Raw genomic sequence first — 16,773 nt, 5'->3', positions numbered from 1 at the left:
ATTTGCCCAAGCTGTAGAACAGACATGTTGCCATACTCTTTTCCATGTACTGTCCTCTTCATTAAATGTTGGCCTATATTACCTCACAAAACACATAAATACATTAGTTCGGAATCCAGACAATGTAGACCTAGCATTGAGATCATGCATAGTTTTGTTCATAGACTTCAACAATAAGCTAGAATGGTCTAGTCTCCATAGCAGTGTCTTATTATAGCACATGATCACCACAGCTCGTCTGGCATAAGTCCTCTCTTCTTCTTCTACTTACCGTAGTTACTTCCTTAGGCCCTTAACTCATAGGAGCATAGGCCATTGACGACTCTTCTCCATCCAGCACGGCTTTGGGCTATCTTCTCCGTCTCTCCCCAGCTGGTACCATGTATTTTCAGCTCTGCCTCCGTGTCCCGCCTCCAGCTGTTTTTGGGTCTTCCCCTCTTCCGCTTCCCCTGGGGGTTCCAAGTCAGGGCCTGGGCCTGTCTACTTAGTAGACAGACTATATCCAGATGTGAAGTGTCAAAGTGGGGAAGCGCCTGGGCAGCAGATGTTGCAGAGTTCTGACCTGGCCTCTCTTTATAGGAAGCAGAGATCAGCTGTTCCCTCAACTTCCTCCCAGACAAGGGCCTTGTTTTGAAGCAAGCAGCAACTGGGAGCGAGTGAAGAGACCAGGAGAGTGGTGGCGTTGGGGAACCCCACACACATCTAGGATATTTAGCTTTGTCCACAGACGAGTAGATTATGTCCATGAGAAGCCAAAAGCACTGTGTGTTTGCTGTGCAGCAATGTAGTTGTTCTTAAATGAGTTGGCAATCAAACACCATTTTTGTTGTTTAGACGTTGAATTTAGACCATGGTGTAAGAAAAACGATCGCCAGTTCATGTTTCATGGTGCTGTAAGCATTAACTCAGAATCTGCAGAGGAAACCTTTTCCCCCTTACTCTTTTCTGGCCTCAATTCTCGGCAGCAGTCTTGCATACTTATCTCATAATAAGTAGTTTCTTATTAGAATGAATGAGTCTCCTCTGCCCTGCCACGTCTGTTTGTTTACCTGTATCTTTCAAATGAGAGAAGCTCATTAACTAGAACAAGATAATGTAGATTCACTTCACTGAGGCTCAGTGACAATGACAGCATACACACATCATTTTGATTCCTGTGGTAATAAATGCAAACAATGGCATGTTGCTATTTTTACCCTGCTTTCACTAGTGACTAAATCAAACGAGAGGGGTGTAATAGAGTAGAAATCCAGTGAAATCTAAGACCAGGGACCACTGCAGCATTAGAGTGGAGCTAAACCACTGCAGTAAGGAAATCTACATATTTCTACAGCCTTGGTAGTGGATGCACTGTGCTGCAGTGACCCAGACATGGCCCACCTCACCATACCTTGTAAGTTATGCCGGAAACTAAACTAACAATTGAATTTCATTGACTCCTCTCAATTGTTAATTTGAGGAGTCAGACTGTTTTGGCAGTCTCAAATATAGAGATGTAGCATGAGTGAGCACCTAGAAAAATAGTATATAAAAGAGAAGAGCAGCAAGAATAGTCCCTATTTACTGTGTTGCTCACAGTAGCTGTCCGCAAAAGGTCTTGGATGAAGGCCAGGCAACCTTAAGAGTAGCATTTCCCCTCATCTCAATGTGTTTACAGTTCAAGGAGCACAAGGAATTATATAACTCAGGAAAACAGCTCCGCTCTCATGGTCTTCTTGACACAAAGGACAGTTTGCACACACAGTAAAAATGGGACAACTGAAACAAGGCAGTCACAACTGAACGTCAAAGCTTTTATAAGGAGAGCTGAATTTTAATCAGGGTAAGACATCATTTGGATGCATTTCTCTATTTTCTCAGTAGTGACATCCGTGCCTTATTTTGGATGCTCCAGTTTTATTGTCGACACGCATTGCCAACAAACTTCAAACGTTCTATATAAAAAAATGACACAACAATGCACTGAAAGGAATTCAAAGATGAAATTAACAAGATTGTATACACAAATAAGCCGGATGTGCTGCATTATATAAGTCACACTTTTAGTCATGCATTTAAAGAAGTCACATAAAAAGAGACATGCTTTCCCACCAATAAATGTATAATCTTGACCTGTTCCTTTTTTCTTTTTACATTTTGAGCTAATCACTGTTTAATTGACAAAATGAGATACCTGTCATACATACAGTGCTAAAATGTGCTTCATCCTCATTGTGAATATTATGGTTTTTGGCAGCCATGCTACTCAATCTGCCCCAACTCACTCTGCCAGTAGCCACATGGCATTATAAACCCACTGTACACAACTAAACCCTGTCTGAGTGTCTGTATATGGTTATACAGCAGATGGGGAGGCATTTGAAGGCACCCTCACTACAGATGACATTGTAAACTGACCTTGATGCTACTCTGTTTCATCTCTGGCAGGTTCCAAACCAGACTAGAACTAGCTATTGGTCAAGAGTGCCATGAAATGGCCCAGGATTGTGTGCTTCTGAATTGACATCTCCTTTGCTGTTGTAATACTGTAGTAGTCCTGTAATTGGCACTGTCCCATTCTGACAGTGTTCATACAAGACTCAAATCAAACAACGACCGACTACTGTCGACCCAGAAAGCTGTGACAGGTATGAGCGTTACTGAAGGCATGAAGGTTCCATTTCTCCCAAAATTAACCTAAAATAAAACCTCCTGGAGTGCTCTTGATCTGAACAGTTGTTGGGTTGTTTCTCCATTATGGTGAGCATTCTTCAGTCATCCACTATAGAGGTCTTCTTGGGCCCACCAGACCGTTTGCGACTGATGAACCAGTGCTTTTTCTTTTTAACTATGTAGAATTTTCTGCATCATAACGGCTGTCCTTGAATTTCATTGACCCATCTTTGGTCCTCATGTTGGCAGACACCAACAAGACATGCAGCAAAAGCAAATGCAAAGCCTAGAATCAAGACTAGACATTGACAGCTCTCTTACGCCTGCACAAATGATGAAACAGAAGACACATGACTAGTCAGAAATACCTGTCAAGCCAATTGTCCAAGTATTGTTGTTTCTAAATATGTATTATTAATACCCTCAAATAAACATTGACATTCTGTACTTTAACCTTTAATATTCAAATGTAACCTTTAATATTCAAATTTAATTTCAAATGCAAACATTTTTGAGTTTAGAGCCAAAAGAAGAAAAAAAGCTTCACTTCAAATACTTGGGCACTGTACATAAAATGACAACATTGATATGGAATTGTGTTTTTATGATTTTATTACTTATTTCATGAACACCAACTTGTATACTGCTGTAGAATGTATGTGACAAACCAGAAACGTAGTGTGGTGTAATGTAGCGGCTTGTTGTTGAAAATCTGAATTGATCAAATGACAGCTCTCCATGATACAGAACATAAAGAAGGGTAATACTGTACTTCCATTATCTTTTAGTTAACATTAGAAAAACATAAGTCTCTTTGGGCAACAAATGGAACCCCAAAATGACAGGAGACAAATTTTAGAGACAATTGTCAAACAAAATTATTTAAATGTTAATGCAAAATATACTACATTAAACTTGTACAGAGTGTTCAATGAATAAAACAAATGAATTGAACTCATTTTGTAGTGATACAGAAACAAACAGAGAAAATAATCAGCATTGAGAATTTTGTTTCACAGATGACATTTTTCTTTTCCTTTAAGGAAGGAGGAGGACGTAAATGTAACAATATCAGATGCTGTTGATGAGTGAGTATAGGATGTGACATGTATATCTTACAAAGTAGCAAAATTACTGAAATAAGGAAATGGAATGACAAAACTACAAACTTGAAAAAGTTGTGTTACCAAAAAGTCTCATGACAATCCCCATCTTTTTGTCATTGGTATGTACAGCAAATGTACTGATGCTTTATTTAAGTGCAAGGCAGCAATCTATTATCCGTTGCGATAGACAAAATAATGCTAACAACCTAACACTAATACAAAATACAGCGTGACAGACTTTAAGTCTTATGCGTCATGATTATCTAACCTAAACTTTGTCAGTTTCAGATGGATCGGTTCACTTTTCTAGAATATCTGTACAACAGCTGTACAAATCTAAAATACAAAGCATTACTTTCAACTATGTCAACCACAGAGTAACATCTTACCTCTGACACAAACCAGAAACTAACAGTACAAACACAAGTGTTAAATTATGCATGATGAAATGAATACAAAATGTAAACAGTAGGCAATATAATATACAGTAAATATCAAAGAAATATAGCCATATGAAAATGCAAAACATCAGCGCTGTTCTCTTAACAAGACATGGTATCTCAAAAGGTTAATAGACCAAGAGGCACTGCAATTCATATCCTCTCGTTGAGGCTACATATGCTCTCGTTGAGGGTACATAATACATATGCATCAATATTACATTCTGATTTGCCATCCTACTAGAACCATGAATAAACAGCTTTCCGTAAGAAATTAAACAAACAAACATTTGACATAGTGAAACTGGACTGTGTGTACCCTACTGATATGCAAGAATCATCATTTGTAACTCTGCAAGGCATTCTCAGGGCCAACATGTCAATGACAAGATTGCATGGGAGTGCCTACCATTGTTATGATTGTGTTCATAAGATAATGCAGCATGATAGCACAGGCCTCCTCCTTCTCTGGCGCAAAAGGCTTTTACATCACAGTGGAATACAATAGCTTATCAGTAATACCAACAAATTTGCCATGTGTAATAAAAAAAAAAAGTAACAGACAATCGTTCTATATTCAGTGATGTAAACATACTAGAGGTTGTCTTTGGTGGCACATAGTATGAAAACATGGGCTATATAAGTCTACATTGAGTGTGGAGGAGTTTGTCCATTTCAGCTAGGGCTTTTCTCCTGTAATGTGTTTGTTACATCCATAAGGGTACGCTATATCTGCAGTTTTTCTTGTTTTACTGGTGAAGTCCATGTGCTCCTCTGAGAAAAGCTGGTTTACAGAAGTGACAGAGTCAGAGCAGAAATGAGGCATTCCCTGGGTGATTCCCACTGGCCTCAGCTTACTGTGTGGACTGAAAGAATGAGAGTTAACCGTGGGTGTGTAGAACAGGGCCTCACCTCCGCCATCTGATGCCTTATCTGACCTAACAAACAAGTCTTCCCCAGTGATTCCAGACAAAACCGAAGGGGCTTGAGAAAGACGAGCTTCTGATGGCAAAGGAAGATGAGACGGTCTATTCAACAGCCCTGTATTCTGAGGGATAGAATGACAGGACACTTTCTGGCTTGTAATCAGACGTTGAGAATTACAGTTTGGGACTCGACTACTGGGCTGACGAAATGATCCTCTGTGTCTGGCTTGGGTTTGATACAGACTGTGTGCTGGATGTGCTCTTTTCCCTTCTCCCCGAGGTACGATTAAGGACCCATCTGTCTCTGGTTGCCATGATGGAAACATGATATTGCTACTGTCCCTGATTTTTGAAGATGAGGGTTGTCCATTTTTGGGGCGGTTCAGTGAGGACACTTGATTTGAATTTCTCTCAATTCTAGGGCAAGACACTAACGCGTCCCTCTCTAAATACATGTCAGTCATCTCTAACTCTAAGCTGTCTGTGTCCAGGGATCTGCTCCTCCTGTTCAGAGCCAGAGGACTGGGCATGGACTGATTGACTCGCGTAAGGCTGAGGTGACGTGGGAGACTAGCAATTCCCCAAGTGTTATTGAGAGGGCTCTGTTCATAGAGGTCAAACATTCGGTAGTCACATTCAGCAAACGCATCCTTCTGCAGGTAGCTGTCTTCAAATACTTCATAAGGCGATGCAATGTCCTCCTCAATAACCATGTCCATTTGCTGGTCATATTCCCCCTCATTATCCACGTCTACTACATCAAATGTGACAATGGCTGGGAGGGCCTGCATATTTTGAGCAAAGGGAGAGTTTGACTCAGAGCCCCCGATACTTTCAGTGTAACCGCTAAATGTTTTTGAGTGTTTTGTAAAATCCACAAGGGCTTGGGAGAAGCAAACGGTCAGGTCATCTTCCAAGTCATTCTTCTTTTTTTGGGAAAGTTCATCATTATCTCTTAAGTAACCAAATGTTTTGGAGGCAACGTTGCCAAAGGCTGTGTCTGATGATGTGTTCCCAAACGTCGCGTCGCAGAGCTTTTTATCGCTGTTACCGTCACTTTTCTCGTTCAGGGCATGTGATTCATGTGGCATGTTGTTTCCTCTTTGATTCTCTGGTTTCACCTGGTCCTCGTTAGTTGAACCTTGGGTTTTTGTATTCAGTTTGTCGTGGAGGACTCTGCCTGTGGGGAGCAGAGGCTGCTCTTTAGATGGTTTACACATGCTTTGTAGATCCTGCTGAAGCTTAGTTGTCCCGGCATCTTCCATTTCCAATGAACCGGTTTCAGCAGCTAAAACAGGGTGTCCTTCTACATCATTGCCCTGTACTGGTATGTCTAAAAACTCAAGTGGATCAGGTTTGGGCAGCTTTGACATGTTTTCGAATGGTGGACTGATAAGACTATCATCAGGCTCAAAAAGCTCATAAAGAGCATCACCGCTGTAACTGTCTCTTGGTAGTCTGTCCATCCTCATTCGGTCACGTCCCTCTTCATCTGGCCCTGGGGTGGTGGAGTCATAGTAACCCTCGTCACTGTTAGGAACTGACCCTTGATGGTCACTCTGAGGAGTCAGAACGTCTCCTGATGTAAGGGTGCTCTCTGTTACTCCCAGAGCGCTGGTACTGGTGCTGCTCATGTCCATGTGGTAAGAACTTAACGGCTCCTCAGGACTTTCAGTGTGCTCCTCTGAGAAGCCTTGTTGTTGGCTGTCACTATAGCAACCATCCTCCCCAGCCTCGTTCTCCCAAAGGTTTTGGAGATAGTCCCCATCCACCTCGTCCGGGGTGGCCATCTCTTCTCCTCCACCCTGATAGGTAACATAACAAGAACTTCTTTTGCCTGCATTTCGACTCCTTTCCCCTGACACTGTGCTCTCTGCGATACTGTCATCGTCTTGGTCAGCAATGATGTCACCGCAGCCGGTAAGTGAGTCAAAGCTCTTTAGAGAGGCCACATCACCAAAAATCATCATGCTGATCTGATCCGATGAGCCAACAGGCAGCTGGCTGTTCACTGTAGATTCAGGATTTATGTTAGGGAGAGAAGCAAGCTCTGTTCTTGCACAAAGAGTGCCTTCGTGCTCTTTCGGGTTATCTATCTTTACTGCCATATCCCCACCTCTCAACTGATCTTCTATCAAAGAGTTCAGACTCCCTCCCTGTTTTGCATTTTCAGACACTATCACATCAACATTAATACATTCAAGCGCAACAATCAAACCGTCTTCAACAGTCGCTGCGATAGGCACATCGGATTCTGACAAACTCTCCAGGCACGCTGTGTCATTTTGGTCACTGTGAGCTGGAATAGCAGGCACCACCTCTTCGTAAGAGACATGAGAAGACAATGCAACCATTTCATTTTTTTCTAATTCAACATTTCTATTCTTTTTGTGACGCCTGATGCTGTTAAAAAGACCCCTCAACCCCTTTTTGGGTCGGGGGAGAGACGCAGACTTCTGGTCACAAGTGGGGTGACCGAATTCACAATAAGAGCTGTTAGGGTGAGTCTTCTCAGCAGCATGTTTCTGGCTGTGGTACTCAAAATCTCCACTTCCCAAACTGTCCTCCCAGCTGGCCTTGCTAACCCCATCGTGTGTTTTGCTCTTGCTGACTCCCTTTTTGGAGTACCACTTCTGATTCGGAATTTTCTTCCTTCCTCCAAAGAAGCTGGGCAGAACACAAATGCTTCTACGTCCTCCGAAAAACCTAAAAGCAGTCCTGCGCAGTTTCCCTGGTGGCTGTGGCTCAACGGGGACTTCATTTAATGGGTCAGATGGAAGCTCCGCCTTGGTCTGTCCACCCATGTTGGACGTCTGCTCACCTCCAGCAGACACATCCTTTGTATCACTTGCTGGTTCACTTCCTCTGCAGGGGTCCATGGCAACACAATCTACAGGAGGGTGAAGTGAACTGATAGCATGATGGGGTACCTCACCTTCATATGCAAAGAACACTACTGCCAAGATGTCACCCAGAAGCATGTGCTGCCATGTTCTGCAAATGCAAAACAAACAAAAGGATTATAACATGTTTCACAGTACATAGGTTGTGGGGGCTCGTTAGCTAGCTCGTATTTGGTTAACGTTAGCTACAGGTCATGAGAAACAGAGATGCATTACTGATAGCTAGCTATCAATCAAGACAAGAGATGCATTATTATTATTATTATTATTATTATTATTATTATTATCTAGAAACAAGACAAGAGCTAACTAGCTAACACGAACGAACACTAAGACCATTCAGCGAATCTTTTGATTGATGTGCCATGACGCCGATACGGCCGTCAGCAGAACATAGCTCATCATCACATGATCAGTATCAGAGACCACAACAACAAAGCAGATGCTGCACGCTTAAAGCTAGCTAATCATGGTAGCAGTAGCTACGTGTTGCTATGGCGGAGGCCAAATAGGACCATCAACATACATGGTTAACTTAGCAAGGGGCTAGATGTATAGGAGCTACTATGGGCCTGCAAATTGACTGTTCAGTTTAACATATACAACTCGCTAACTATTAAATGCGGCAAACAAAAACCGTTATCCAATTTAACAAACAAACGTTCGCTAGTTCAGAAGGTACGCGTTTTAGCTACAGAGGACCGCTTTACATGAACTTGAGGACGAGTTAACAATAGCTATCACATATTTCGCGATATATTTTCCAAATATGTTTACGCTTAAATGTGTGTTGTACATACATAGCTGTACCCACCTTATTGTTGAAACGCTAGCTACGTCCCAGACTGAGTTGTACACAATGTGTTGAGCAGTGGATTAGCACCAGCAGACACCATTTCTGTGTTCTGTGTTCTGTGGGTGCGTTCGTAAATACGCTCTGGAAATCTCACCAGCACTTATGGAATGCCTCTTGTCCAATCAAATTACTTGGTCGCTCTATGACGTTTAGCCCAGTGTGCGTTCCGGCACACTCAGAACACATTTACGAACGCACCCTGTGAACGACAATAGTGGAACTCCGCCCACCTATCTCGGGTGTAGGGAAATTAGGATTTATTCAAAATAAAAGCACCCACGTTCACTTTGTTGAAACATTATAATAGTATGACATAGTAAATGTGGATAAAGGAACCACAAAATGACGTAATAAACATAAAATGCTCTCAATGTATTATTTAGGGTTTGTAATTACCCTGATGAAAGACTGCTGAACTGTATAGGGGACACACAATGGACTACACAAATCATATTCCAAGGCTAAACTTGATTTTTACTACCACCCTATTCAGCAGCACTTCTAGAATATGAATCAAGTGAGTGTCAACCATGGTGGTGTCATGCTGAGTGCTGTTGGCCTTTTAATGTTGTGGCCCAACAGTTCAAAGTGATCTAGATTCTAGACTCCATAGGGGACACAATGGACATTTTCCAAGGCTTTCTTAAGCTTGATTTGTACTACCACTCCATTCAGCAGCCCGTCTGTAATATAATAGGGTGTATTTACTACAAAAGAAAACATTATATGCTTTGGTGTATATGTGTCTTGTTTCCCATTTAACTCAAACATTTTTAAGTGGAAATGCAGACATTTAGAACTCGGATACATAATATGTTAGTGGTTCTAAATAAAATCAATTATCTAATATTTAGTCATTTGTTTTGTCATCTCTGGATTTGCTAGAAGAGTACCTATTGATTATAAGGGACATTATTCCAGGACCTTGGACAGCACCTCCAAAAGAAAAGACTGCTTGCCAGTAAAAGCCACTCTGTATAACACTGTATGACACCCCTCAACTTGAAACTCACTTGATTCATAAGTGCTGCTCGATAGAGTGGCAGTAAAAATCAAGTTTAACCTGGGAAATGAGTTGTGTACAGCCACAGTAAAAAGCTAACAACACTTTGTTTGACACCCCTCATGGTTGAAACTCACTTCTAGAAGTGCTGCTGAACAGAGTGGAGAGATCAGAGTTTAAATTGTACATGACTGTGGCTGTGTTTGGAATAGCATACTAGCGTACTATTCATACTAGGTATGACGTAGATTTGAAGTACGTAGTATTTGATGGGGCCTGCTGGGTGCTGCGCCCTAATAAAGTGATAATTTGGTGTCTGCTCCAAGTGTCAGGCCCGTTTGCACTGGTGTCGGCAACACCAACAATGGAACCTGAACATGTGGGGGAATGACATGTTCAGTGATGAGTCCAGGTTCTGTCTGCAGAAGTTGGATGGCAGGGTCAAAGTATGGAGATGGAGAGTGTGGAGAACGCTATGCTGAGTAACAGCTTTTGGTGGGGGCAGGTATCAACATCACTGGTAAAACAAGGCTTGTCATCATTGAAGGCCATCTCAATGCAGTGAGACATCGGGATGACATTCTGCAGCCAGTGGGGATCCCATATCTCCTCAATCTGGGACCTAACTCCATCCTCCAAGATGACAACGCTTGCCCCCACAGCCAGGGTTATCACAGACTACCTCCAGAATGTGGAAGTAGAGAATGGATTGGCCTGCCAATACTTGTGGGATCAGCTTGTGCGTGCTGTACGTGTTAGAGTGACCAACATAAACACGCTGGCTGACCTGCAATGACTCCTGGTTGAGAAATGGACGTCATCCCACAGCAACGTGTGACCAGGTTGGTGACCAGCATGAGGAGGTGCCAGGCTCAAATTTCCAATGTCTTGTTTGTTCCTTGTTGCTGATAGAGTTCAATCATCCAATTCACCAAACTCAAAACAAGACTCAATTCCAACAGGAGAATATACTGTTTAGCATTGGCAGAGAATTTTGGCAAATTGTACTTGGGCGCTACCCACATAATGTGCTGCTCATCCCACAAATGACCCTTACAAGTTGGACGTCATTGTGAAGGTAAATAAACAGGCTTTCCAACTATATAATTATTTTATTCAGATCCATATTGATGTTATCGCAATTTGTCAATTTAACACCAAAAGTAATCAGGGTCATTTTTAAAATACGGTGCCTTTTCCGTCCCCAGTACTAAATCATGTTGTATTTTGTCTAAATTTGGACAAATACTAATTCCATTAGGTTTTTCATGTATAGTCAATTGTTATTTATTATGAATACAATGATATGGGCTTCTAAGTTGTTGTTTTCTACATTTTAAAAGCTTTGGTTAAAGATGTAAATTGGATTTTGCATGGGATGTTGTTCATTCAACTTCAATCCAAAAAATAACTATTAAATATGTTATTATTATTTCATTTTCCTGATCAATATCTATTGAAATCAAATATAGTTTTTATCCATTTTTTATTTATTTTGTACAAAAAAATAAGGTTTTGCTTACAATATTGCTTGTCCCTGCGATCACTGTCCACCCTGTTATGCTGTGTTAATGTCCCTTTTAAAAGAAAACCATATTTCTCAATCACATCACTCTCATGAGGTGACATCACATCAGTGGAGGGGATTTCAAATGTGATAAGCTGTGTGTTTTTCTACCTCTTTTACCATCTAATTTTTATGTTTTTATCCAGTGAGTTTACTGTGGTTGACCATAACGTGTCCACCCTATTATGCCTAAATATTGAGGAGATCAATCAAATTGAATAATTTCAAAAAAAGTATTTAGTGCAAATTAGATTCCTCATCAAGTATTCATGGTCATTCTAGGCATTATGCTAACACAGGCAGGCTAAAGGCTAACTTTAACTCAAAATGTCCACCCTGTTAGTGTCCACCCTGTTATGTGTCCACTCTGTTCTGGAGACACTCGCCCTATTCAACTACAGAGGGTATTCTAAATAAAATAAAATGTAGGTGCCTGAGCTCGACCACTATGTTTTTCAGCAAGCTAGATATGTCCTTTATATAATAGAACATTAAAATATAGATAAATCAACAATTTATTTTTTCACAGTTATGAAGTCCAAATGGCACCGTATATTTTTTTTTTACCCATCAACATCTTTTATTTGAATAATAAAAGATTACAGTACAATCAATGTCATCTGCAAGCATCATCTTACAGATGAACAAATGAAAAATATGCATATTTTGAATCACTCTTTTAATATTAACAGAAATGTGAGGAACAAGGGTATAACAAGATTGACAATCATTACATAAGTAGTATTTGTAATTGAAAAAGCTGAGTAATATAATCAATATGAATGGTGTCATTAATAACCATCATCATGAAACTGCTTTGGATGACCAAGTGCAATAATCGTAAGACAATATTGTTGTTATTTTACAATAATTGTCATTAAATTACTCTAGAAAACATAAGTTGTCAGATCAGGAACACTATCCGACTATCTTGTGTGGCATGCAGTCTAGCTTAAAGGCCCACATTAGTTATCTTGATGTTTTAGCTGATATATGACATCCTAGTGCTGCACAATTATTTTAGTTATTGCACAATGATCCAAGTCTTGAAATACCTTTTTTGGTCAAAGTATGTATATTTTGGGCAAAACATTTTCATAGCTCCTCCAAAAACAATTTCCCACGTGCCTTGACCTGTGACCTGTATGAGATCAGTTATCCAAAGAGTGACATGTCTAGCCTGTTTATAAAGTCCAATAGAATCCAATACAACCATCCAAACCCACTTCACCGGGGGTGGGCCTAATTGAATGAACTTAACTTTATTGTTCATCTTAGAACGAGGTCCAGTTGACCAAGAGAATTCTGACAGTGGAAGTGATTAGTTAGTAGAATCTATGGCCACCATAGTGGTTCTCTGGTCATATTCTCTAATATAGAACAGTAAACCAACGAGGGACCAGTGTTCTAATTGCCTAGATGAGTTATGGACTTAGTCACAGTTTAGCTACGCTATAATTCTACAACTTGTGACTGACAATATGCTTTGTCCTGGATGTCTTTCAACACAGCTCCAATCCCAGACTCTTTGGACCTGGCCATAACTTTCAATCCGACATATGTCTTACATTACATAATTACGTTTATATGGATAGAATTACATGCCAGAAGTAATATCACATATAAATTCCACCCATTGTGAGAGAACAAAAATGGACATGACAATGCACATTAAAAAAAGAAAACATGAATGAATGAATGGACTTTATTGTCATTGCTACAGTACAGGTACCAAACAACGACATTTAGGAGCATAATTTCAGTAAATAAGAAAAATACATAACTAGTGCATAATTGCACTAGCAAACTATTCAGGGCAAAGAACGAGCACTCCAATTGGAAATTTCATCCATTTCTAAAAATGATGCGTGTAAGTAGCGGCAGCCCTGACCGTAACACCTGCAATTACGGTACTTCGAAAACAGTTTACTGTGACTGTGTTCTCCATGCTGTCTGGAACAGTAGCTAGCTGCCTGAAGTTAAAAGTTATTTCAACAGCAGCGGAGATTAGCAGACAGGAAGATTAGCTCACGCATCATGTGACTTGGATGAGACTTAGACACCCCCCCCACCCAAAATATTTTGTATGCAGATCTACACGATTCACATGGATGACCTATTTTGAGGTAAAAACGTCAAATTTAGCAGAAAGGTGACAAGTTTGCCCCCCTGAAAATATTGGAGACGCCAACAACGCTACCAACAACATTGTTCCAATAACTGCTTTATCAGAGATGTATAGTTGGTGTTATCAGAGATGTATAGTTGGTGTTGATTGTGGTTTGTGTTGCAAGAAGCTCATCATGCTTAATGGCATTTCCAGACAACTGATGGATTGGATTCTGTCGATCTTCCTTAGATATCCTCGGATAGCCAGGCGGCACTGTGACATCAGGGACTTTGGACAACCTAGAGGGGATATTAGATACATACATGGCAGAGATGTATTAGATACATACATGGTATTCCCCACTTAACTCAAAGTTCAAATTAAGAGTTGGTGAATTCAGTGAACTAAGATTTCATCAATAAAATCAGAAAACAAAAAACGAAAAAAACACTTCAAATAACATGTTCAATCAACAGCGGCAAATTGCAGTAGACAGCAGTGAATTCAATCAACAAAAGATTGTGGGTTTACGTTTTTTTATAGAATTATAAGATGTTTTTACCTCTTTCCCTCAGAAGGAGCTCCACTGCCTCGTTCTGCTTTGTGGACTTCTCTATGATGAGTGTGGGGAGGTAGACGTTGGCTCCAAAGTCGATCAGGAGCTGGATGTACTCCACCCTGCAGCCATATCTGAGGCACATCTCAAGCACTGTCTTGGGCTGCTTAAACTTGCTGAGAAGCTTTATATCAGAGCAGTTATAATTGGGTTCGGCCCCATAGAGCAGCAAGACTTTAAAGCAGTCCAAATGTCCGTACACAGCAGAGAGATAGAGAGGGCCACTAGAGACACTGGCGCTGGAGGTCCACAACAACACTTTGGATCTGGAGTTGACTTCAGCGCCGTGTTGTAGTAGTTCCTTAAGAATCTCGACATCTCCTTCTCTGGCTGCGGTTAGGACCGGAGAGCAGTTATTATACAAGCTGCCATGGGGGTTAGCACCCGCTCTGAGGAGGGCTAAAACACAGTTCAAGTGTTTCCCGCAAACAGCCGTGAACAGTGGGGTCTGAGCCTTCACGTCTAGACAGTCAACCTCAGCTCCATGGGCCAGCAGCACCTGCAGACATCTCAGATGACCTTTGGATGCTGCCATCCGTAAAGGTGTGCCTGGAATACCCCAGCCGCTCCTGTTGTTGATGAACTTCCTGTAATTCCCTTGACAAAGCATCTCGTCAAGGAGTTTGTCATCATTGTTCGACACTGCCAGATGAAGCTGTTGACCTTCACAGTTGTCTTGCTCTTCTTCAACAATGTTTAGGTGAAGCATAGAAATCTGTATCAACAAAGGTGAAATACGCCGTAAATAAACAAAAATTAATCAGCTTTTTGGGGGAAATAACTAACTAGCTAGGGCAAAATAGATGGCAAGCGAGTCAAAGCAATGAATCGATTAGATAGCTAAATACATTAGCTGTAGGCTATAGCTAGCTAGATATTGACCCAGCAAAGGAAAGTAGACAGGCTAACCGCTAACAGTGATAGCATGCAAACTAGCTATGTCAACAATTCACATTATGACTGGCAGTATGGCTGACTTTACCGTCATTTATTTCGAACATTTTCTGAACTGGACTATACATGGCAGAGAGGATAGCTCGGTACATCCGTTCAGAAAGGGGTGCATACGTTTTGTCACTGTGTGGTACGTTTAAACGACCCAAGCAGCGGGGTGGCTCACCACCGTAGTCCTCTCTAGTCTCCACCTTGTGCGGTTTAGTTTTACACTCCTGTAGCCATTGTAGCCAGTCGGGGTTGCCTTCGGTTTGGCCGGTAAACACTTACCTAGTGGGGTAGGAAAACGCCACCGAATCAGCGGAACCAAGCTAGCCGTGCTTGATTGCATATCATCCGCTTCCAGCTAACCGCGAGACCCGAGTGTGACCTGCCCAGGGCTCGGAATGGAACGTTCCAGTTCCGGAAACGTTGTTGATCACATGAAAACCAACAATGTTTCGTAGTTCGAAATTATACATTGGTGATGTTGACAACTTATGAAAACCATGACAATGGTACGTCTACACTCCATATATCAATGGCTTACACACTTCTTACATGAACATAACACGTTCCATGGAATGATCTAATCTCGGAATCTCTGAAGAGGATTTTAAGACTACTTGGAAACACAACAATATTGCACCGTTGTGCCTTGATTATGTGTTTTATACCACTCTCTTCGTCAATACTGGCGAGGCGAAATGTATTCCCAGACTATAAAACATAAGCCAACTACGAACGAACTGTTTGCCACGATAGAAACATAATTACAAACGGGTTATAGTTCGAGGGTTCGCACGACTAGGACAGCGACAATATCAACGGGAGAGGAGCTACCTTACTAATGGCAGACGTCATCAGTCTCATCTGCCGGACAAGGCTGTTGTACTTCAATCAATTATATTAAGATGTTTTCTCCTTCAGTGTTTGTCTCTACCACATTCGTCTTTTCATTATTGTTCACTGCTGGGCACGCATTTAGTTCGGGTGGGGTTATCGGCGCAAGGATACAATGGTGAAAAGAATGTATATAATAATAATACATTTAAAATGTATGTATTAGTATTTGTTTTCATTCCTGAATGTTTATCATATTTAAGTTTCAATAATAATAAAAGAGTAGAATCCTTTTTGTTGGCTGATTTTGTTAATAGTTTTTAACAGAAGACAACAATATATGATTGGTTTAAGGATTAAAGAAAGAAAAGTGATTGTTTTTATATCTGAATGTTTATCATATTTGTTACATTTCAATATAAAAGAGTGGAATGCTTATTTTGTTCTTTTTCAACAAGATACAACACCATCAGTTGTAGTATATTATATATATACAACAGTCGTATTGTTCTAGCCTACATGTTTTGTTTTTTTACAGTAGAAAGTTGGACAAATTGATAACAAACGCTGCCTCATTACAATTATTTAAAACATAGTACATGGTATTCATAGTCAACAAAGTCCTTAAAAATATGTATCTTGCCATGGCAAACAAGAACCCCAATTCAATCAATTGCAGATAGCAAACAATAATTCCTTGGTAGCAATAAGCATGTTAAATCTCAAATGCAGTGGACATCGTTTCCCTTTCACACTGTGGTCGGCACTTTTGTTGAGGATGTGAATTCACATATGAATTATTGCTACATTCATAACCA

At 40.8% G+C, this 16,773-nt stretch overlaps 2 protein-coding genes across 2 annotated transcripts; both read right to left on the bottom strand.

Annotated features, from left to right (window-relative positions):
* Positions 1-4,803: 4,803 nt before the first annotated feature.
* On the bottom strand, positions 4,804-8,009 carry amer1 (APC membrane recruitment protein 1). Its single transcript, XM_080528272.1, has one exon. The coding sequence runs from the start codon at positions 8,001-8,003 to the stop codon at positions 4,878-4,880; it is 3,126 nt and encodes a 1,041-aa protein (XP_080384398.1). The 5' UTR covers positions 8,004-8,009; the 3' UTR covers positions 4,804-4,877.
* A 5,202-nt stretch (positions 8,010-13,211) lies between these two features.
* Positions 13,212-15,950, bottom strand: asb12a (ankyrin repeat and SOCS box-containing 12a). The gene is made up of 3 exons (XM_080528430.1): positions 15,404-15,950; positions 14,126-14,894; positions 13,212-13,862 (listed from the first exon to the last, which is right to left on the bottom strand). Exons 2-3 carry the CDS (start codon positions 14,886-14,888, stop codon positions 13,705-13,707), a joined length of 921 nt encoding a protein of 306 aa, XP_080384556.1. The 5' UTR covers positions 14,889-14,894; positions 15,404-15,950; the 3' UTR covers positions 13,212-13,704.
* Between the last annotated feature and the right edge of the window lie 823 nt (positions 15,951-16,773).

This window comes from Nansenia antarctica, assembly GCF_963989245.1.
Source record: "Nansenia antarctica genome assembly, chromosome: 4".
NCBI classification, from domain to species: Eukaryota; Metazoa; Chordata; class Actinopteri; order Argentiniformes; family Microstomatidae; genus Nansenia; species Nansenia antarctica.
This window is presented reverse-complemented; position numbering and strand designations above follow the sequence as displayed.